Source organism: Hemitrygon akajei, chromosome 5 (genome assembly GCF_048418815.1).
Source record: "Hemitrygon akajei chromosome 5, sHemAka1.3, whole genome shotgun sequence".
Classification (NCBI taxonomy): Eukaryota; Metazoa; Chordata; class Chondrichthyes; order Myliobatiformes; family Dasyatidae; genus Hemitrygon; species Hemitrygon akajei.
Genome location: NC_133128.1, coordinates 149214491 through 149238712, shown reverse-complemented (window position 1 = coordinate 149238712; position 24222 = coordinate 149214491). Strand labels below are relative to the sequence as shown.

Genomic DNA, 24222 nt, shown 5'->3' with positions numbered 1-24222 from the left:
TCGACGGACCCGGAATCTGCTGCAGTCAGGTCACTTTCAGTGTGTGCTGTGTCTGCGAGGCTGGGTTCGACGGAGCTTTCATTGTGTGCTGTGTCTGTGAGGCTGAGACGGGCGGCACCGTGGAATTCCATAGCGGGGGTATTCCCTTCTGCCGCCGGTGTGGGATGACGAGTCAATCAGGACCCTGAGGATTTGTGGAAATTGTGTGGTGGTTTCTTTCAAACTTATAGTCTTTTAACATCTTTGGACTATTTTTACTGTGCCCATGGTCTGTTTCTTTTATCAATTATGCTATTGTTTGCACTGTTGTAACTATATGTTGTAACTATGTGGTTTTGTGCAGGTCTTGTAGCTTTAGTTTTTGGTCTTGTTTTGTCTAGTGGATTTGGAGCTCCTTTCCGGGGAACACGCTAAGATGGTAGCGTGATATTAATATGCAGCAGCCTCTCCGGACTCTGGATTGGGGATTGCCAAACATTATGTGGATTATCTGGTGTAGTCTGCTTTGTCATATGCTTTTGTGATATCATTCTGGAGGAACGTTGTCTCATTTTTTAACTGCATTGCATTTGTGGTTTCTAAATGACAATAAACTGAATCTGAAATGTTCAGTTAAAAGTCTGACCTGCAGATCATCATGCAGAACACAGCATAGTTACAAGGAGACACGGGAGACTGTAAATGCAAGGATCTGTAGCAGAAAACAAACTACAGGAACAACCAGTAGGGCAGTATTTGTGGAAGCAAGGGAATAGTAGACGCTTCAGATCAATACCCCCTAGTTTTGGACTCTCCTTCCCTGGGAAAAAGACATCCACCTTATCTGTGCCTCTCATCATTTTAAACATCTCTATAAGGTCACTCCTCACTTTCCTACATTCCAAAAAAAAGGCCAAGCCTGGAAAATCTCTCCCTAAGACTCAGGTCCTGTAGTCCTGGCAAAAGCCCTTGTAAATCTTTTCTGCATTCTTTCCAGTCTAATCATGCCTTTCCTATAACAGGGTGACGAAGACTGTGCACAGTACTTCAAGTACAGCCTCACCATTGACTTGTACAACTGCAACATAATATTCCAACTCCTATCCTCCGTGTCCTAACTGATGAAGTGCTAAATGCCTTTTTTACCACTCCGTCTACCTGTAACACCACTTTCAATGCACTACTGTATGTCCTCCTAGGTCCCTCTGTTCTATTGACTTTACCGTTTAAAGTACACTGTAAATCCTGGCTTCTCTTTCCAGTGAATCACCTAACACTCATCTGTACTGAAATCACTTCAGCCCATTTCCCTAATTGATCAAGATCCCCTTGGAATCTACAATAACCACCTTCATTATCAACAACACTTCCTAATGTCATGTCGGCAGCAAAGTACTGGAGAGTTTAACATCGGTAGCTGAGCGAAGGGTGCTGAGTAGGCTACGGTCAATTATGGATAACTCTGAACATCCTCTACATAGCACCATCCAGAGACAGAGAAGCAGTTTCAGCGACAGGTTACTATCGATGCAATGCTCCTCAGACAGGATGAAGAGGTCAATACTCCCCAATGCCATTAGGCTTTACAATTCTACCGCCAGGACTTAAGAACTTTTTAAAAACTATTATTAATGCTTTTTGAGATAGTGATTTAGATGCATATCATATTTTTTACTGAGTTAAGTATTGTATGCAATTAGTTTTGCTACAACAAGTGTATGGGACATTGGAAAAAAGTTGAATTTCCCCATGGGGATGAATAAAGTATCTATCTATCTATCTAAACCTTGTCCATTTGCATCAGTATCATTTATATAAATAACAAGTAACGAAGTTCCAATAGCAATCCATGCAGCACACCAGCAGTCACCAACCTCCATTCCAAGAAACAAACTCCATAAAGAAATTCAATGTATCAGTAACATAAATCAGAGATCATCAGTTGTTACTTCATGTTTCTTCTGCATCTGTAAAAAGGCTAAAGGGAAGGGAAAAGACAAAAGGGAATCGGAATTAAAATGTTTGGCCACTGGGAAGTTCCGTTTTTGGCGGGGGAAATGGAGGTGCTTGATGAAGCAATCCTGCGATTTATGACGGGTCTCACCAATGTAGAGGAGGCTGCATCAGGAGCACTGGACACAATAGACGACCCCAGCAGATGCACAGGTGAAGTGCTGCCTTACCTGGAAGGACTATTTGAGGCCCCGAGTGGAGGTGATGGAGGAGGTGAATGGGCAGGTGTAGCACTATGGCCGCTTGCAGGGATAAGCACTGGGAAGGAGATTTGCAGGCAGATATGAATGGAGAAGGGAACCACAGAGGAAACGATCCCTGCAAAAAGTGGATCAAGGCGGGAGGCAAAAATATGTTTGGAGGTAGGATCCCTTTGGAGATGGCAGATGTTGCAGAGAATGATGTGTTGGTTGCAGAGACCCATGGAGTGGTACTCAGAAGGAATACAAGGTGTTGCTCCTCCATTTTGTGGTTTAAGATGGCACTGGTGAATCTCAGCGACTTCTGGCTGCTGGCCAATGAAGCAAAGAAATCAACTAAATACTTTGTTAATCACTCTTTATCTGGTAAACAATCTTCACGAATAACTCCTGCGACTTCCCTTTGGACCTGGAGGCAATTCAATGTGGCAGAACCAAGGTGAGGCGAGGCAACAGCCCATCGCCAAGAGTGGGGAAGACCCCAGCTTCAACTGATTAAAGTGCCAGGCCAAATCAGAAAGGCCGGGTACAGGGCAAATCGAGGTGGCGGGGTCTAGGCGCCAAAGCATACTGAAGCAACTGAACAACAACTTAGGTACCAGGACAGATGAAAAAGGTCAACGTTGTCGGGGCCTGAGGGAGGAATGGGCCGGTTCTGTCCGCTGCTCCGCTGAACTAAGGGTCTGTGGAAGGACCCTCTTTGTGGACTTCAGTTCAGTTCAGTTCAGTTCGTTTATTGTTATGTTATGTTATGTTTTTTATCTGCACATTGGGTGTTTGATGGTCTTTGTTTTAATGTTTGTATTTGTTTTTTGACTGCCTGTTAGGAGATGAATTGCAAGATTGGATAATGAATACATACTTTGATAATAAACGTATTTTGAACTTTGAGGTAGGTAAGGAGAAGAGGAACTGTTAGGCTGTGGGAAGATGGCATGAGCCCAAATGTTTGGGAGATGGAAGAATTGGGGGTGAAGGCAGCACCAATGGTGGATTCTTCTTTGAAGAAGGAGAAAGCTATAAAGTGGGGTAAATATAAACAGCTACAATAGTTTTCTTTTATCCAAGTCAATATTTGGTAACTAAGGAAATAATGTCAAACTATAAAAACTGACAATTGTTCAAACTATACTTCTGAATCAAGAATTAGCTGCAGTAAACTGTTCCATTGTTAAAGATTCAGAACAGCCAATAGGAAACAGTTATATATGTCTATTAGTTTTAAAGCTGCATACACAAAATGGTTGCAATAAAATGGAGAGTGGAAATGTTGTGTGATGCTTCTGTATCCGACCAGAATCAATGATGGAAACAACTGCTTGCTTGTAATTCAAATTACTGACACATATTGATATAATATCTAAATGATTTTGAAGCAAAATAAATGAACAACTAAAGAAAATAATCTTGAAGCGAGATTTATGAAATGACCAACAGGACTTTAGATTTTTTATTTTCTTTATCCTCCCATAGATAATCTTACCTTCATTCCCTTACAGAATGGAAAACTTGAGGGTCTAAATCTGTAAAGTTCAAGAATGTCTTCTACAGGCAAACTGTTCTGAAACCAGATTTTTAAAAAATGATTAAAGCCTTTGGAAGAATATTAGAAACAAGAGAAAATCTGCAGATGCTGGAAATCCAAGCAACACACACAAAATGCTGGAGGAACTGAGCAGGCCAGGCAGCATCTATGGGAAAAAGTACAGTTGATATTTCAGGCCAAGACCCTTTGGTAGGACTGGAGAGAAAATGCAGAGGAGTAGATTTAAAAAGTGGGGGGTGAGGGGAGAGAACCACAGGCAATAGGTGAAGACTGAAGAGGGAGGGATGAAGTAAAGAGCTGGGAAGTTGATTGATGAAAGAAACAAAAGGCCATGGAAGAAAGAAAAAGGAGGGGAAGGAACATCAGAGGGAGGTGATGAACAGGCAAGGAAATGAGGTGAGAGAGGGGAAAAGGGGATGGGAAATGGAGAAGGGGGGAGGGGGGTGGGAGGCATTACTATAAGTTTGAGAAATTGACATTCATGCCATCAGGTTGGAGGCTACCCAAACGGAATATAAGGTGTTGTTCCTCCAACCTAAGGGCGGCCTTATTACAACAGTTGAGGAGGCTGTGGATAGTCATATTGGAATGGGAATGGAAAGTTAAATTGGAATGGGTTCCCACTGGGAGATCCCGCTTGTTCTGGTGGATGGAGCATAGATGCTCAGCAAAGCTGTCTCCCAATCTATGCCAAGTCTTACTGATGTACAAGAGGCCACATCGGAAAGCAACGGACATAGTAAGTGACCCCAACAGAGTCACAGGTGAATTGTCGCCTCACCTGGAAGGGCTGTTTAGGGCACTGGATGATAGTGAGGGAGGTGGTGTAGGGGCAGATGTAGCACTTGTTCAGCTTGCAAGGATAAGTGCCAGGAGGGAGATCAGTGGAGAGGGATGAATGGACAAGGGAGTCGCATAGGGAACGATCCCTGTGGAAAGCAAAAAGTGGGGGGGGAGGGAAAGATGAGCTTGGTGGTGGAAACTTTAGAGTATTATGTGTTGACCAGAGAGGCTGGTGGGGTGGTAGGTGAGGGCAAGCGGAACCCTATCCCTGGTAGGTTGGTAGGACAATGGGGTAAGAACAGATGTGCGTGAAGTGGAAGAGAAGCGGTTGAGGACAGCGTTGATGGTGGAGGAAGGGAAGCCCTTTCTTTGAAAAAGGAGGACATCTCCTTCATTCTAGGATGAAAAGCCTCATCCTGAGAGCAGATGAGACAGAGACAGAGGAATTGAAAAAAGGGGATAGCACTTGACAGAGGAATTGAGAAATATTTGGAGCATCTTAGAATAATAATAAAAGAAAAAATCACAAGCATTGCAATGAAACAAATAACATGACACAAAATATTTCAAAGAATTCTTTTCACATCACTAAACAATAATTTACAGAAATGACTTAATGATCTAATAAGTATAGGCTGTAATTGATCAAACAATGAGATTTAATGGACAATTGATAACAGGTTTACAATTATCAGCACTCTATGGTATTGGTAGATTTTGTATTGGAAAGGAATACCTTTAGTGCAAATTGCAGCACAAACTGCATTCTTCCTGATGCAATTCATGGCATGATTTGCACTATTCCGTACTGCAAGACTAAAAGGCTTGCCAATCCCTTGTTGCCTGTATCATTTAGTTCTAATTTTTATATTGTCCAGGTTATACCCAAGTTGACCAGAAGGTCAAGCTTGCCCTCAGCGCTAATCCCACAGTCACACACACAACCCTGACAGGCTTCTGACTTTTCAGAACACCTTGTCAATGAGTCAGGAAGTTTGATGCATCAGTGTGTTTGCTTTTTACACTGATGCTACAGTTCTGGTCACCACACTATAGGAAGGGCATGATTAAGATAGAGAGGATCCAGCAGGATTCACAAGGAAATTCCTGGATTGCAGAGCCTAGAACAGATTGGGTAGACTGGCTCTGCTTTCCCTGGAGTGAGGTAGTCTGTGAGGTGACATCATATAGCTATATAAAATTAAGATACAGATAGATCATGAGATAGCCAGTGCCTGTTTCCCAAGGGATGGATGTCTAAAACAAGAGAACATAAGTTTAAGGTGAGAGGGAGAAGGTTTTAAAGGGGTTAAGTTTTTCACATAAATAGCAGTTAGAATCTGAATGAGTTACTGGGGGAGGTGATGGAACCAAAAGCTTTAAGAAGCATTCACAGCACGGAGGAATACGGAGTTAATGCAGGCAACTGGGATTGACATTGATAGGCATGATCATCAGCATAGAAGGGTCTGTTCTTATGCTGCTTAACTCTATAACTTTATAACCACCAACTGTGATTCAACATATTACTCTTACTTTGGAGTTGGGGTGCCATATACAGTCACCCTTTGCCCATTCTTTTTCTTGTTGACTTTAAATTGTACAATTTCTTTCCTCATTGTTTAAGTCAATTGTCCCTAGGATTGAATCTCAAAGTTTTACTGATATTCCAGGTGGACATGAATGGTGTTCTTGTAAAACATCATAGAATCTGTTTCATTATCCTAGCTATTTTAATAAATGATATACACTTTGTGGCTACTTTATTAGGTACCTCTTGTACCCAATAAAGAGCCCATTCAGTGTATGATCATGGTCTTCTACTGCTGTAGCCCATCCACTTCAAGGTTTGATGTGTTGTGTGTTCAGAGATGCTCTTCTGCATACCACTTTTGTAACATACAGTTATATGAGTTGCTGTTACCTTCCAGGCAGTCTCAAACAATCTGGACATTCACCTTTTTCATTAACAAGCTGTTTTCGCCCACAGTACTGCAACTCACTGTATCTTTTTTTTGTTTCTCACACCATTCTCTGTAAGTTCTAGACTGCTGTGTGTAAAACTCCCAGAAAATCAGCAGGTTCTGAGATAATCAAACCACTCCATATGGCACCAACAATCACTGCATGGTCAAAGTCATTTAGATCACATTTCGTCCCTAATCTGATGTTTTGTCTGAACAACTGAACCTCTTGACCATGTCAGTGTGCTTTTAGGCAATGAGCTGAAGCCACGATGGGCAGATTAAATATTTGCATTAATGAGCAGGTGTGCAGGTTTATCAAATAAGGCAGGCACAGTATGCATTGAGCAAGTATTTAATTATTAAAAGTGCTAAGTTTCCGTTTTTATTATCAACCTGTAATAATGCTATTCCTTCAAAAATTAGGAACAACTGCAAGTCCAAAATATCCGCAACAAAGAAACTCCTTCCAATTACTCTAATAGATTTGAAAGAAAGTGGATGATTGAAACTATTAGAATTATCACTTTAATTTATCTTTTTATAAAAGGCTCTCAGCCTGAACTTAATCTGCTGAATATCTCCAGCATTTTTGTTTCTATTTTACATTTAACAAAACAATCTTTTGTATAAATACATATAAGTTTAAGTCTTATCACAGTATAAAAAGATACACATAGTTCGCTATAATGAAAATGCAATGACTTGCCATTAAAATTCCAGCGAAAGAAGAAAGGATCATTGCTTCTCTTTCCAGTTTATTTGGGTATTTAGAAAGAACACGGCTTGATATAGTCCTATAGTCAATAAAATTAAATTAGGTTCTCTTCAGGAAAGTAGTGTGTATTTTGCAATAACAGTATAAAATTTTGTATTCCACTTGGCCCTCCATTGTTTTTATTATTGAAAGAGAAGAATTCGGAGAGGAGGCACAACAGTTTTTTCAAAAGGAAGCAGCAATAATTGAAGAGTAAGTGATCAGCATCATATAAATTGCAATCAAATCAGATTTAGCATTTTAATTAATTTATACAAAATAATTTAAGGTAGCTGCTAGGAAGATTTAACTTCTTCCAAGCTCTATTGTCCGGACAATATCCTATCTACAGCACCATTTATATGCAAAATGCAATAATCTTTTGCTTGTATTTCAAAGGTCGTCAAAAATCCCAGATGAACTATTCAGAGTTTTGTTTGCCTTTTCATGAAAAACCAGCAGGTGCCCTTCACCCTGAAATTCTAATGCACGAATATATTTTGAGAAACAAGTTATTCATTCCAGTAGGCAGTACATAAAAAATTAGTTATTAAGAGTAACTCAAAACTACATATACTTGCTGATTCCTGCCTTTCTGTGAAAGCTAATTTTAACTACAAATGGTGTTCTGATTTTAGACAGCATCAACAGATTATTTATTCTGTATTTAAAAATGCCCTAAAAATTGTTCCTCTTTGGATTTTGACTATCTATTTAATTTGAATAGAACAGAAAAATACAGCACAGCACTAGCTCTTTGGCCTATGATGTTGTGTGACCTCCTTGATCAATCTAACCCTTCCATCCTTAGTCCATATCCTTCTATTTTTCCATCATCAAATTGCCTAAGTCTCTTAAATGTTCTCATGTATCAGCCTCAACCAGCAATGCAGTCCAAATACTTAGCATTCCCTGTGTAAGAAAACTACCTTCAGCATCTCCCCTAAACCGTTCTCCATTCACCTTCATAGGATGTCCTCTAGTATTAGCCATTGCGGCCCAGGAAAAGACTTGCTGGCTAAGAGTCCACTTTTATATGCTTTTATAAAAGAGACACTTCTATGTACTTTTTGAAACTATCATAAAATTCTTTGGAGACTTGAATACTTCACTCAGTAATCAATACAAGAATATTAGGTATGACATTGCTTATTTGTCAGAATTAGTCACAAAGTTTAATCAATCTTCAATCGCAAGGAAATGACTGCATCTTATCAAAGTCAATTCAGTCACCTCTACATTTCTGTCCAAGTTAACCCTATTTAAGTGCAATATTGGCCATCTTGACTTTTTCCAAATTCCAGGCCTCTTGAGTTGGAAGAGAAAGAAAGAATACCAGGTGATGATCTTTAAGTATCCTGTGCCTACATGGGGGAGCTGCATAAAGACACATCAGAGAGATTTCAGGATCCTCTCTTCATCCCAATGGGGAAATAAATCCATTCCTGAAAACTTGTAATGAGGAACTAACAGGAAGGATAGAGGAAGAACTGATCTCACTACAAAATGAGTTTGAGCTGAAGCAGAGGTTCAAAAGATCATTTCAAGACTTTTGGTTGCAGAAATAAATCTCTGAACACTATCCTGCACAGTGGAAAAATGTCAAGATGTTCTTTAGCGCCCTTCCAACATTATATCTAGCAGAGAGCAATCACCCAACTTCTTTCAATGCAACAAAACAGACTGCAAGTTACTGAACGTGGGGATCTGAGATTCCTTCTGAGGGACATTCAGCCTGATGTTGAGAAGCTGATATCACTGCACCATGCCATCTATTTAATTGAAAGGTGAAAAAGCAATGAAGTAATAAATAGTTAGACTACTAATGTAAGCTCTAAAATTATTGATGAAAATTGCTTTTTATTGTAATTAAATAAAGAAATAATTTTATTTGTAACCGTAAATGGATTTGAATAATGTTTGCAATTGTTTGTCATTGTTTTAAATTTGCAGTTCTTATATTCTTTTACTGGGCATTGTAAATCAAGGTTATTTATAGGTTTTATGTAATGGCCAGAAAGACAGAGGTGGGCACTGGGGATGTGGTCTGGAAGCCAAGGGAGCAATAACCCAGTGGTGTTTGAAAACCACTGCCATATGCCTTCTTAACACCCTATCAACATGCATAACACCTTTGAGGAATATTTGGATCTGGACACCAAGATCCCTCTGCTCCTCCACACTGCTAAGTACTCTGAACTTGCCTTTAAGTTTGATCGTTCGAAGTACATCATTTCATGTTTTTCTGGATTAAACTCCATCTGCCACTTCTCAGCAGCCCAACTTTGTATCCAGTCTATGTTCTGTTGTAACTTACTACATCTTTCTAAGTATCCACACCACCTACCTTCATGTCATCAGAAATCTTACCAAACCACCCTTTCACTTCCTCATCTAAGTCATTTATAAATATCACAAAGAGCAAGGATCCCAAAACAGATCCTTGCAGAACACCACTAGTCACCAACTTCCAGGCAGAATACACTCCAACTGCAACCACCCTGTCTTCTGTAGGCAGGTCTATTCCAAATCCATGCTGTTAACTTTCCATGGATCCCATTCATGACTTTCCAGGCAAGCTTTCCGTGGGGAACTTTGCCAAATGCCTTACTAAAATACACCACATATACTGCTCTACCTTCATCAAACTGTTTTGTCACTCCCTAAATGATGTAAATGGAGCTCTTATTATTCTATGATTTTATGTTCAATATATATTCCCATAGTATAAGGTTTGGTTGCTTAAAAGTGACCTATTCTATTAAAATATCATGATTGATCAATCGTTAATTGGTCACAGTTGGGGTACTTACACTTTTTCATTTTCAAGATCTTCCCTGTCTTCCTCATCAGTTAACCAAAGCAAAGCAACATTGATAGCCAGGTCATAATGTGCCTAAAACAATAAAGTTTAAATGGGTTATTTCTGGTTATTTTAGCTAGTTTTCTCTGCGCTGTATGTTATGCAGGCAATGCTTATTGTGTTCATGTACTTTTGAGCCTTTTTGTAAGGTCATTTCATTGAGAAACAGAACTACCAGCTCTTAGCCAAACACCTCTGTATCTGTAGGCAGTAGACCTGAACATGATCATAAGATTAAGTAAGAAAAAATCATGCTTGATACTATCATTCAAGTTTTGTTTCAGTGGAGATTTACAATATAATTCTGGTGCTAAAACAATACTATCACAACTCTGTACAGATTAATTTTCGTGGAAGCTTATGACTATTCAAAGATTTTAAAATATGAGTACTTTGAGGTCCAGTACAAGTCTAATGCAACATAGCCAACATAGTACTCACTATCAACTGTGGCATTGATGTAGTAATCTATATAATTTGTATTCCTTTCAGTACCCATCATTTTTCTACCTGTGCTTTCTAGACAATCTTTGTGCTATAGTTAAAATTATGAAGTTTTTAAAGCCAAGATTATATTTTTGAATGCTAAACTTGGTGTGACTGAATGGAGTGCAATTGAAGGACAGAGTGACTGGTGTAAAAGTAATTATAAGGAATATTCTTTGTGCAGACACAGAATTACAATGATAGAATGAAATGGCAGAGCTCTGCCTTCATAGTTTACACCCTTTAAGAAAGGTGAAGATTAAGAGAAAAATATGTTGCACTTTTAATTTGGTAAATGTCTGATGACAATAACAGACTAATCAGTTTCAACAATTCTCATGTCAATATATATTTTTACAAAAGTGCTATCCACTTCCATTGACAGTGAGAATCACAAGGAAATGGAAAAGATGAAAATGAATGTATGGTTTTCACATCTGGTAGGGTAATATGTGATAAGTGCACATGTTGTACTTTCAGAGTAAATTTCATAGAAAAGAAGAATATTTCCTTTCCCTTTTATAATAAATGTTACAACAAAGAGAAGATTCCAATAAGGCAATGTTTCTGTTTTTCTCTACATGATCTTCCTCTTGTCACTCTTCACCTCACTTCTTCATTGCCCTATCAATATCACTCTTTCTTTGGACCACAGATGCATATCTAACTTCTCCTCAAATTCATTTGTGTTAGTCCTCTCAGCTATTCTATTTGCTACTAGCTTCTACACTCTAAACTGATTAAGTAAGTTTAAGAATATTAAGAATTCCATAATTGGATTTATTAGCAACTATAACTATGTCTTTATTTTCTAAGTCATCCACAAATTAATTAAATCTATTAATTAAACAGAATTCTCCCGTGATATTGGGCAACATGTATAATCACCATCAGATTGGGTGTCATAATTATTTTGACAGAAATTCAGGTTTGAAGTAAATTTATTATCAAAGTAAATGTCACCATATACAACCCTGAGATTCATTTTCATGCCAACATTCACAGCAAATAGAAGATTTACAATAGGATCAATGAATGATTGTATCTTGAAAGATGGACAAACCAATGTACAAAATACAGCAAGCTCTGCAAATATAAAATGAAAAAGAAAACGATAGAAATAATAACAATAATAAATAAATAAGCAATAAGTATCCAGAACATTAGTTGGTGTGCTTGAAAGTGAGTCCATAGGTTGTGGGAACAATTCAGTGATGGGGCAACTGAAGTTGAGTGAAGTTATCCCCTCTGAAGTTATCTTGAAGTTATCCAAGAACCTGATGGTTGAGGGGTAACAACTGTTCCTGAACCTAGTGGTGTAGGTCCTGATACACCTGTAGCTTCTTAGTGATGGCAACAGCGAGAAGAGAGCATGACCTGGGTGGTGGGAGTCGCTGTTGAAGGGTGCTGATTTCCTGTAACAGAACTCCATGTAGATGTGCTCAATGGTGGGGGAGGGCTTTACTTGTGATGAACTGAGCTGTATCGATTACTTTTTGTAGGCTTTTCTATTGAAGGGCATTGTTGCCAGGCCACGATGAAATCAATATACTCTCCATCACACAGAGAGAAGTTTATCAAAGTTTTCAGTGATGTGCCAAATCTTAACAAACTTCTAAAGTAGAGGTGCTGCTGTGCTTTCTTTGTAATGACACTTACGTGCTGAACCCAAGACAGATCCTTTGAAATGATAACAATGATAAATATAAAGCTGCTGACCCTCTCCAGCTCTGATCCCTGATGACGATGTCATGGACCTCTGGTTTCCCCCTCCTAATGTCAATAATCAGCTCCTTGGTCTTGCTGACATTGAGTGAGAAGTTGTTGTTGTGGCACCACTCAGTCAGATTTTCAATTTCCTTCCTATATGCTGATTCATTACCACTTTTGATTTGGCCAGTGACAGTGGTGTCATCAGCAAACTTAAATATGGCATTGGAGTTATACTTAGTCTCATAATCATAAGTGTAAAGCAAGTAGAGCAGGAGGCTAACCACTAACCCCACAGCCTTGCTGATGGAGATTGTAGAGGAGATGTTGCCAATCTGAACCTTCTGGAGTCTATAAGTGAGGAAATCAAGTATCCTGTTGCACAAGGTGGTATTGAGGTCTAGGTCTTGAAGTTCATTGATAATTCTTGAGCAGATGATAGTTCTGAATGCTGAGCTGTAAATATCAGTCACCAAGAAGTAACCTAAAAATTACAAATGGAATAAGGCATAGAACACAATAAAACATCTAAAAGTAACTTAAAGGTGAGGTACTATAGAAATAGCGGCAAGATTAAAGATGTTAACTATGAAACTTACAATAACTTTCATACATTCATATCATATCATGAAAATTTCAAGTTCGTAACTGCAGTTGTGCCTACTATTTTCAGCCTTCTTCCCAACAATCAAGGCAACTCACTTGAAGTTAAATGAATTTAAAATATTTATGTTCAAGGTCCCTTTGAAGTAAGAAAGAACCTCATGGTAATGACTTCTCAATTTGTATGGGGTTTTCTTCTACATCAGTGGTAAAGCCATTATTGACCACAAATTCTGGGCCAAGATGGTTATTTTTCTTCAAGCAAGCAGGGACTGGATGGGATGAATAGCTTCCTTCTATTCCGTAAATTTTCTGTGATTCTGTAATGCTGGGTTAGAGATTTAAATTCCAGATATATATTTGCTTCTATTTTCTGTAATTTCAGAAGCTGTAATCTTACCCAGTTGACAGTTTAACAGCCCCTAAGCTCATTTAAAAAGAAGAAATTAATGAAATGACCTATCCTGCAAATATAATATGAAATGTCTATCTGAAACATCATGTAAAATTCATTTAAGTAACATGTGTTAGTATTGTTTCAGCAAAAACTCTCTCACTTCTGATTCAGATGTTAATGGTCTAGGCCCCACTCAAAGACAGACACAGAATCAGGCAGATGCTAAGCATGATTCTGCAGAGAAACCATTGTTAGCTGTTAATTTTGTCCTGTTTAATAATTCACAAGGGAATGCATTTATTCATGTGCTAAAGTTAATGGAAAGTCTGTGGTACAATTCCTTATAAAATCTGAACTGGTTTATAGAATTCAGTTAAGCACAACAATGAAGGCATCATTTACCCTTAAGCATAGACTGAGATAACCCATATAATTTTTTGGCAAAATGTTAAGGGATTCGGATTTGTTGGGGGTATTGGTCCCAGATTTCATACATTTAACATTAAGAAAAAGTAAACTGATTTTATTAACTTTTTACATTCCTACTTATAAAAATGTTAAAATGCCTGAACAGATTAGATATGGCAAAGTTATTTCCCATAGTAGGGGAGCCTAGAACAAGAGGGCACAACTTCAGGATTGAAGGATGTCCATTTAGAACAGAGATGTGGAGAAATTACTTTAGTCCTAGGGTGGTAAATCTGTGGAATTTGTTGCCACGAGCTGCTGTGGAGGCCAAGTCATCGTGTGTATTTAAGGCAGAAATAGACAGGTTGTTGATTAGCCAGGGCAGCAAAGGGTATGGGGAGAAGGCAGGGAAGTGGAGATGACTGGAAGAATTGGATCAGCCCATGATTGAATGGCAGAGCAGACTTGATGGGCTGAATGGCCTACTTCTGCTCCTATATCTTAAGGTCTTATAATTGAGCAGTTGGTGGCAAGCCACTTTTCTTGAGTGACAACAATTCCACTGAATGTATACCCTCAGTGCTGCTGAGTGTGATGTTCCTTGATTTAGACCCCAGGACAATGAAGAAATGGTAATGTATTTCCAAGTCAGAATGATGAGCGACCTAGGGCCATAGATCCATACAGTACAGGAACAGGCCATTCAGCCCAGCAGTTTACACCTGTACATGAATCCCATTTTTTTTCTCTACTTTCCCATTTACTCTGTCCACATTCTACTATTCATCTGCACACTAGGAGAAATTGACAGTCACCAATTAACCTGCCCATCTGCACAACAGAGGTCAGGATTGAACCAAGATCACTGAGCTGTATACCAATAATTCCACCAGCTGCATTCCAGTGTTGACTCCAGTTTAAATCTGCCTAAAGCCCTTGCCCTTCCTGATGCCAGAGGTCATATTTTTGGGAGATGCTGTAGGGCATATTATAGCTGGTGCACACTGCAGTCAGTGGACAGACTATAGCTTGACAGGTTTCCAAATTTTAACACCAACCTCTAACGTTTATGAAGATAATTTTGCGAGCTGAACTGTGATATGTACAACTTCGCTGTCTCCAGATTTTGAGCCTAGTCCAATACAGGTGAACCATCCACTTCTACTCTTTCTTTGTTCCAGTAACTTCAAACTTCAAAGTAAATTCATTAACGAAATGCATATATGTCACTATCTAATACCTTGTACAGTATATGCAGTACTGATACAACTGAAAAGCTTGAGAGGCCATTCCAGAGGTCATTTGAGAGTCAAACACATGAGTGAGTTTGGAGTTACCATTCGACAAGACGAGATAAGGATGGCAGATTTCCTCTTCTGACAACCCTATAGCTTTTATGACAACAGTCGTTTGTTCTTAAATTCCTAATTATTAATCTGAATTTAAATTCCACAGTTGCCATCATTGGGATTTGAGTCTTTAGTCCAGGTCTCTGGGTTACTAGTTTGGTATCTTAACCACTATGCTGTGAACTCCTAATAAAGGAATATTTCAAACAAATAAATATTATTTCAGATTGTCCAAGTAAGAACTATATGTAGTTTATATTATTACCAGATCAGTGAAGTAAGTTGACTCCATTTTTCCCTTGGGATCGAAGTTGTTTTCATGAATTCTGATGCCAATGTAATTTCTCCTTTATACAAAAATAAATCCTGATTACATGACAAAAGCACAACAGCTAAAAATAACTACTTTGTTTCCTATCCTATTAAAAGTACAATCTAGGGCAGATCACTGAACTTCCTCTGCATGCAAGTTAAAATTTAGCTTTCTATAATGTTAAGCCAGAACAAACATAAAAATTGGATTCAATTCTTTAATTCACTAGAAGATATGACACCATCAATATTCCTGGGCTAATGAGAGAAAAAATTACAAGAACATAACCAAAGAAAATTCTAACTCCAATTGTTAATCTGTGGTCTCTGACAAAAACGTGTTGGGTGAGAACAGACATTTTTATCTGTTATGCCGACCATGATCCAGATGTGTTGACAGTTGAGTCAGACATTAAACAGAGAAGATGGTCACTTCCATTCAAAATCAGAGAGCCTCAAATATCTCAAAGACCATGGGTAAACAATAAAAGTTATTGACAATTCTGTTTATCCTTTAAGAGTTTTTCTGCCTTTCGTGTATTCTTCTGACTTTTTTTAAGCTTGCATACAAAATAGAGTAGCATATTATTACCATCAGATACATACAATAATTTTTCAATTTCTTTCTTGATTCGTTTCTTTTCCAATTTCAGTGCCATTCTCCTTCAAAAATCCCGTTGTGAATGGACTCTGGAGACTGTGCTTTATTTTATCCACTGCAATGAAAATTAAATTTCTTTACCAGGAACAACACAACAATTCTAATTTCATCTGTATTTACTGACAAAACATTTTGATAATTAAATGATTAAAGACATTTCGATATAGTTTCATGTGTGGGAAATTACTCTCAAAGGTATAATTTTTGTAATTAAATACACAATACCTGAATTTGTATAGAGTGCTGTCCTGGGATCTCAGGAGTTCTATTCCCCAAAAAAAATACAATATTTTCTTGACTTCAAATAAAATTATAATCATCGACAGCAGATTGAGGGGAGAAATATCTGTGAAATTTTCTTTAGTTACTAAAAGATAATACCTAGGGTTCTGATCTCAATCCAAAGAATCAAAGTACTCTTCTGTTGCTTGGAAACCTTGCAGCAAACAAAAACGGCAACGTGTGCCCTGGGTTTAAATTACATGTGTCTCACTTACGGTATAACATTTCCCAAATGCTTACTCAGTTCATTTATCTTCAATTAGAAACCAACAAAGAAATGCTTCTTTTGTTATAAAGTAGCTTTCAGATACTCTGAAAAAGATGATGTAGGATACTCAAATTTCTTTCTAGAATACAGGAAATACTTGCTTAGTTAAGAGTAAATTTTACTAGAATACATCCTTCTTTAAATATTTCACAGAACACTGTTGTATCAGCATCAATGCCATTTAACCCGTTAAGCAAATTTAACTTGGATACATTTCAGCACAATATTATGAACACTGAATTTTCTATTTTTCAGGTAACCGTCCCTCCCATGATCCTTCCCCATTGTTAAACGTTCAGCCAGGTTCTCACTCCCTAAGGTTCACCTTTTCTGTTCTCACACCCGAGACCCCTCTGCTACCTGCTATCTACATTATTACTCTCTACTGCCTACCAAATCCATCAAATTTCATCTGCATATCATCCCCCTTACCTACTTTCATTTTTACCTTCCAGCCTCTGTCTCTATCTTCTCCTCCTCCCCCATCCAGCTTCATCTGCTCATTATATCTCCCTTACCTAGTTAACACCTTCCACCCTCTGCCTCTGCTTTACCGTAAGGCTCAATGTGTCTTACGTTTTATGTTTCTTGCTGTCTCTGAATCAACTCCAATCCACCCCCAACAAAGATGGCTACTGTGGACAGAGCCGGTATTCTGCAAAAGTCACTTAGTTTTGACTTGGTCTCACCAATGCAATTGAAGAAATTGGAAGAGGCACAAGTGAATCTTTGCCTGACCTGCAAAGATTATTTAGGTCCCCGAATGGTGGTGAGGGAGCGGTGCAGGGACAAACATTGCAAGCTGCAGAGGAAAATGCCAGGGGATGGAGAGGGATAGGTGGAGAGGAATGAGTAGATCAGAGAGTTGTGGAAAGAGTGGTCCCTGTGTAAAGCAGAGAGGGATGGGGAGGAAACATGACCTGGTGGTGAGATCCCATTGCAGCTGGCAGAAAAGTTAAAGAGTGATGTGCTAGATGTGGAGCTAGTAAGTGAAAGGTGTTTATCAAGAAAACTTTAGCTCTGTTCTGTCTGGGGTAATGAGAGCAGATTTCACCCATTCCAACTTCACTGATTGAACGGCACTCTTTGTTAACTTCACACCACCCCCAGCATGATCATCGAACCCACAGGCTAGAGTAGAACAGTTACAGTCTGGAGGATTGACTTTTACTTTCCAGGTGGATAGACAGCAAGTCTCAGACACTTCCTACAAACACCAAGCCATCATACATCTCATCACATCAGGGGATCTCCCCTCCATAGCCTCTAACCTGATTGTGCTTGAACCCCACTCTGACCATTTCCATCTTTCACAACAATCCACAACAGGACTGCCCTGGTTGGCATAAAATACCAATCAAAACATAAGAAAATAAGAAATAAGAGTAGGAGTAGGCCATCCAGCTCATCGAGCCTGCCTTGCCATTCAATAAGATCATGGCTGATCTGTCTGTAAACTCAGCTCCATCTACCTGCCTTTTCTGCATAACCCTTAATTCCCCTATGTAAAAATCTATCTAACTGTATCTTAAATATATTTAGTGAAGAAGCCTCAACTGCTTCCCTGGGCAGAGAATTCCACAGATTCACCACTCTCTGGGAAAAACAGTTTCTCCTCATCTCCATCCTAAGCCTTCTCCCCCGAATCATGAGGCAATGTCCCCTAGTTCTCGTCTCACCTACCAATGGAAACAACTTTCCTACTTCTATCTTATCTACCCCTTTCAAAATTTTGTATGTTTCTATAAGATCCCCTTTCATTCTTCTGAATTCCAGAGTATAGGCCCAGGCGACTCAATCTCTCCTCATAGGTTAACCCCTTCATCCCTGGAATCAACCTGGTGAACGTCCTCTGCACTGCCTCCAAAGCCAGTATATCCTTCCTCAAATATGAAGACCAGAACTGCACATAGTACACCAGGTGCAGCCTCACCAGTACCCTGTATAGTTGCAGCATGACCTTCCTGCTCTTGAATTCAATTCCTCCAGCAACAAAGGCCAACATTCCATTTACCTTCTTAATAACCTGTTGTATCTGCAAGCCAACTTTTTGCGAGTCATGAGCAAGCAATCCCATGTCCCTCTGCACAACAACATGCTGCAATCTGTCACCATTTACATAATAATCTGCTCTTCATTATTCCTTCCAAAGTGGATGATCTCGCATTTACCAACGTTGTATTCTATCTGCCAGACCTTGGCCTACTCACTTGACCTATCTATCTCCCTCTGCAGACTCTCCACATCCTCTGTACAATTTGCTTTTCCACTCAGTTTAGTGTCATCAGCAAATTTTGCTGCGCTACACTCAGTCCCCTCTTCCAAATCATCAGTGTAAATGGTAAGCTGCGGCACCCCACTCACCTCTGACTGCCAACCAGAGAAACACCCATTTATACCAACTCTCTGCCTTCTATTGGTTAACCAATCCACTATCCATGCCAATACACTTCCTCTGTCTCCATGTATCCATATCTTATTTATGAGTCTCTTGTGCGGCACCTCATCGAACGCTCTGGAAATCCAAGTATACAACATCCACCTGTTCCCCTCTATCCACTGCACTCATTATGTCCTCAAAGAACTCCAGTAATTTTGTCAAACAGGACCTGCTCTTGCTGAATCCATGCTGCGTCTGTCTAATGGAACCACTCCTTTCTAAATGTTTCACTATTTCTTCCTTAATGACAGCTTCAAGCATTTTCCCGACTACAGATGTTTAGCTAACTGGCCTATAGTTGCCCATCTTTTGCCTACATCCTTTTTTAAAAAGTGGCGTGACATTTGCTGTCTTCCAATCCGCCGGGACCTGCCCAGAGCCTAGAGAGTTTTGATAAATGATTACCAAAGTGTCTACTATAACCTCCACCAATTCCCTCAGCACCCTGGGAAGCATCCTATCAGAACCAGGGCACTTATCTACCTTCAGGCCCTCAAGTTTGCTCATCACCATCTCTTCAGTGACAGTGATTTTATCGAGGTCCTCACCTCCCATTTCGTCCATAACATCCTTCTTTGGCACATTAGACGTGTCCTCCACTGTGAAGACAGACACAAAATAGTCGTTCAATGCCTCAGCCATTTCCTTATCACCCAATATCAATTTCCCCTTCACGTCTTCCAAGGGATCTACATTGACTTTAGCCACCCTCTTCCACTTTATATATTTATAAAAAAAACATACTGATTTTGTTAGTGTTGTGGGATGGCTCCCTGAATACACAAATTGTCAAAAGACAAAAAGGTCGTGTTCTAAACTGGATATTTGGTAGCACAGATATGTACTTAATGATGTGTTATTATGGGAGATGGCCACCTAATGCTTTCCCTCATTTCATCATGAAGGTTTCAATGACAGCTGATTAACATGAATATTCATTTATTCTTTTCTAAATGTTTTAGAATCAAAACAATCCCACACGCAATAAATGGGTATGATGACCTCAAAGTATTCGTGGAAGTTTACTGATATCTGTGATAAATGCGAGGTCATCAACTTTGTAAGGAAAAATGGAACATCAGATTATTATCTAAATGGTTAAAAAAATTGCAGCATGCTGCTGTGCAGAGGGACTTGGGAGTGTTTGTGCATGAATCACAAAAGGTTGGTTTGCAGGTGCAGCAGGCTATCAAGAAGGCAAATGGAATGTTGGCCTTCATTTTTTTTCGAGGGATTGAATTTAAGAGCAGGGAGTTTATGCTGCAGCTGAACAGGGTACTAGTGAGGCCACACCTGGAGTACTTCATACAGTTCTGGTCTCCTTACTTGAAGAAGGACATACTGGCTTTGGAGGCAGTTCAGAGGAAGTTCATCAGGTTGATTCCAGAGATGAGGGGGTTAGACTGAGGAGAGATTGAGTCGCCTGTGACTGTACTCACTGGAAATCAGAAAAATGAGAGTTCTTATATAAAAAAATATAAAATTATGAAAGGGATAGATAAGATAGAGGCAGGAAAGCTGTTTTCACTGGTAGATGAGACTAGAATTAGGGGACTTAGCCTCAAGATTCAGGAGCTAAATAATGCCGTAGAGGAGGACACACCAAATGCAGAAGAACCCCATCCCCATCTCTCACTCCTCCCGGTCACTAGGCACTATTTTCTGCAACTGTATAAGGTTTGACAGTTTCCCCTCCTCCTTCATCATCATCTTAAACAACTCTTCCATGTCATGCACATACTCCGACCACTTCTTCTGCATTCGGTGTGGCCTCCTCTACATCAACAAGACCAAACATAGAATAGGCAACCATATTGCAAAAAACCTGTTCTCCAACAGCACTGGCCATCTTGAACTTCCCATCCAAGCCACTTCAACTTCCCTTCCCTCTAGCACTGTCATCAGCCAGCGATTCGCAGAAGCCAGTGGATACTTTGCAACCTTTGAAATAGGCTTTGAGCACAAACTTGAATCTTTACCTCTCTCTTCCTGGTCTGTTGTCTGGCATGCAAAGAATGCAGCTTGGCCAATGAAGCTGACAGAATGTAACTAGGGCCTTCCTGCTGGGGATGTTGTCCTGGGAGTGAAGGCTTATCCTTCCAATGGATTTGGAAGGTTTTGAAAAGACAACATTGATGTTAACTTTTCAGTGTTACGAGATACCTACCTTAACCAAACCAGGTTTCAGAAGCACATAAAAAGGCAAATATCACTGCTATCCAAAGGCCATTCCACTAAAATTGTCCAGCAGATTGTTTGTTGCTCCAGATTCCAGTATCTGAAGTCTCTTGTGTCTCCATAAGATCTATACAGTATCAGTTTGAGATATTGATCATCAAACACAACTTTTACTCAGTCAATCCAAGGCTTTACTGGCAAGATGAAGGCATCGATAAATTTCAACATCGATATCTGTCTTTACTGGGAGGTGACATCATTGTAGTGTAGAAGCTAGTACAATACTTTACAGTGCCAGCAATCAGCATTCAGGGGTTCAATTCTTGTTGCTGTCTTTAAGAAATTTGTACATTCTCTTCATGACCACAGGTATTGCAATTTCCTTCCACATTCCAAAGATGCATGACCATAAAACATGGGAGCAGAATTAGGCCATTAAACCCATTGAGTTTGCTCCACCATTCCATCATGGCTGATTTGTTAGCTCGCTCAACCCCATCCTCCTGCCTCCTCCCCATAACCATTGATGCCCTGACTAATCAAGAACCTATCAACCTCTGTTTTAAATATACTCAACAACCTGGCCTCCACAGCAGTCTGTGGCAAATCATTCTACAGATTCACTATCCTCTAGGTAAATAATTCCTTCTTATCTCTCTTCTATATAAACATCCTTCTATTCTGAGCCTGTGCCTTCTGGTCCTAGACTCCCCCATTAAAGGAAACATCCTTTCATTCCTGGAATCATTATGTTGAACCTCCCTTGACCCTCTCCAGTGTCAGCATAGATGAAGGGCCCAAAACTGCTCACAATACTCCAAGTTCAATCTGACCAGTACTTTATAAAGCCTCAGCATTACATCCTTGCTCTTATATTCTAGCCCTCTTGAAATGAATACTAACATTGCATTTGCCTTCTTTGCCACTGACTCAACCTGCAAGTTAACCTTTAGGGAACCCTGCACAAGGACTTTTAAAGCACTTTGCGTTTCTGACTTTTGAATATTCTCTCCAATTAGAAAATAGTCCATACCTTTATTCCTTCTACCACAATGCTGAACATACACTTCCTACACCATATTCCATTTGCCACTTCGTTGCCCATTCTCCTAATCTGTCTAAGTCCTTCTGCACATTCTCTGCTTCCTCACTATTACATGCCCCTTCACCTATCTTCATATCATTTGCAAACCTAGTCACAAAGCCATCAATTCCATCATCTAAGTCATTGACATATAATGTAAAAAGGAGTGATTCTAACATCAACCATAATGGAATATCACTAGTCACCAGCAGTCAGTCAGAAAAGGCCCCTTTATTCAATTTTTTTTAAGGATTATATGGGTCAGCACAACATGGAGAGCTGAAGGGCCTGTACTGTGCTGTAGTGTTCTATGGTTCTGTGGTTTGGCCTCCTGCCATGTAGCCAATTTTCTATCCATGATAGTAGCTTTCCTTTAACACCATGTGCTCTTACTTTTTAACCAGCCTCATTTGCAGTATTTTATCAAAGGCCTTCTGAAAATCCAAGTAAACAAGATCCACTGATTCTACTTTGCCTATCCTGCCTGTTATTTCTTAGGCAAGATTCCCCCATGTTGACTTTGGTTATTTTATCATGTGCCTCCAAGTACCCCAAAAGCTCATTGTTAATAATGGACTCCAACATCTTCACAACCACTGAAGTTAGGCTAACTAGCCTACAATTTCCTTTCTTCTGCTTCTCTCTCTTCTTAGAGTGCAGTCCTCCAGAACCATTCCAGAATCTAGAGATTTGTAAAAGATCATTACTAATGCTTCCACAATCTCTTCAGCTATCTCTTTCAGAACCCTAGGATGTGGTCAACCTGGTGCAGGCTATTCATCTACCTTCAGACCTTTCAGTTTCCCAAGCATCTTCTTTTTAGTAATAGCAACTGTACTCACTTCTGCCCCCAAATTCTCCCAAATTTACAGCATATTACTAGTGTCTTGCACAGTGAAGAATGATGCAAAATACTTATTAATTTCATTTGCCATTTCTTTGTTCCTCATTACTACCTCTCCAGCATCATTCTCCAGTTGTCTGATATCAACTCTCACCACTCTTTAACTCTTTATACATCTGAAAATACTTCTAGTATTCCCTTTTATAATACTGGCTAACCTACTTTCGTATTTCATCTTTTCCCCCTCTTGGCTTTTTAGTTGCCTTCTGTTGAATTTGAAAAGCTTCCCAATCCTCTAACCTCCCTTTTTTTTGCTATATTATATGCCCATTTTTTTTCCTTTTATGGTGATTTGACTTCCCTTGTCAGTCAGTTGCCTCATCCTTCCTTTAGAATACTTTGGGATGTACCTATCCTGCGCCTTCCAAATTGCCCCCAGAAACTGCTGTTCTGCCATCATCCCTGCTAGTGTACCCTTCCAATCAACTTTGGCTTGATCTTCCCTCATGCTTCTAGAATTCCCTTTATTCAACTGTAATAATGATACATGTGACTCTAGTTTCTCCTTCTCAAACTGTAGGGCAAATTCTATCATATTATGATCACTGTCCCCTTATACGATAAACTCCCTAATCATACCAAGTTCGTTACACAACACCTAATCCAGAATAGCTGATCCCCTCGAGGACTCAACCGTAAGCTGCTCAAAAAAGCCATCATATAGTCATTCAACAAATTCCCTCTCTTGGGATTGAACACCAACCTGATTTTCCCATTCTAGTTGCATATTGAAGTTCCCCCATGACTATCATAACATTGCCTTTTTAAAACAACTTTTCTATTCACCTTTGTAATTTGTATCCCACATCCTGGCTACTGTTTGGAGCCCTGTATATAACTTCCATCAGGGTCTTTTTACCCTTGCAGTTTCTTCACTCTACCCACAAGGATTCTCCATCTTCCGATTTTATGTCACCTCATTCTAGGAATTTGATATCACTTTTTACCAATAGAGCCACCACACCCCCCTCTGTCTACTTTCTTGTCCTTTTGATACAATGTGTATCTTTGGATGTTGAGCTCCCAACTATGATC

The 24222-nt window shown here is 39.4% G+C and overlaps 1 protein-coding gene across 4 annotated transcripts in view; it reads right to left on the bottom strand.

Moving 5' to 3' along the window:
- Positions 1-24222, bottom strand: part of LOC140728302 (uncharacterized protein C2orf80) — a 40841-nt gene that overhangs the window by 12881 nt on the left and 3738 nt on the right. For 2 of the 4 annotated variants that reach the window (XM_073046839.1, XM_073046838.1), the window contains exons 2-7: positions 19570-19620; positions 15977-16086; positions 15324-15405; positions 10056-10138; positions 7195-7282; positions 3676-3753 (exon numbers count right to left, since the gene is read on the bottom strand). In XM_073046839.1, coding sequence (XP_072902940.1) covers positions 3676-3753; positions 7195-7282; positions 10056-10138; positions 15324-15405; positions 15977-16029 — 384 coding nt within the window. In that variant the 5' untranslated portion in view covers positions 16030-16086; positions 19570-19620. Of the gene's footprint in view, positions 1-3675; positions 3754-7194; positions 7283-10055; positions 10139-15323; positions 15406-15962; positions 16087-16256; positions 16365-19569; positions 19621-24222 lie in introns of those variants that run through there. The other 2 variants (XM_073046841.1, XM_073046840.1) reach the window with 2 other exon arrangements.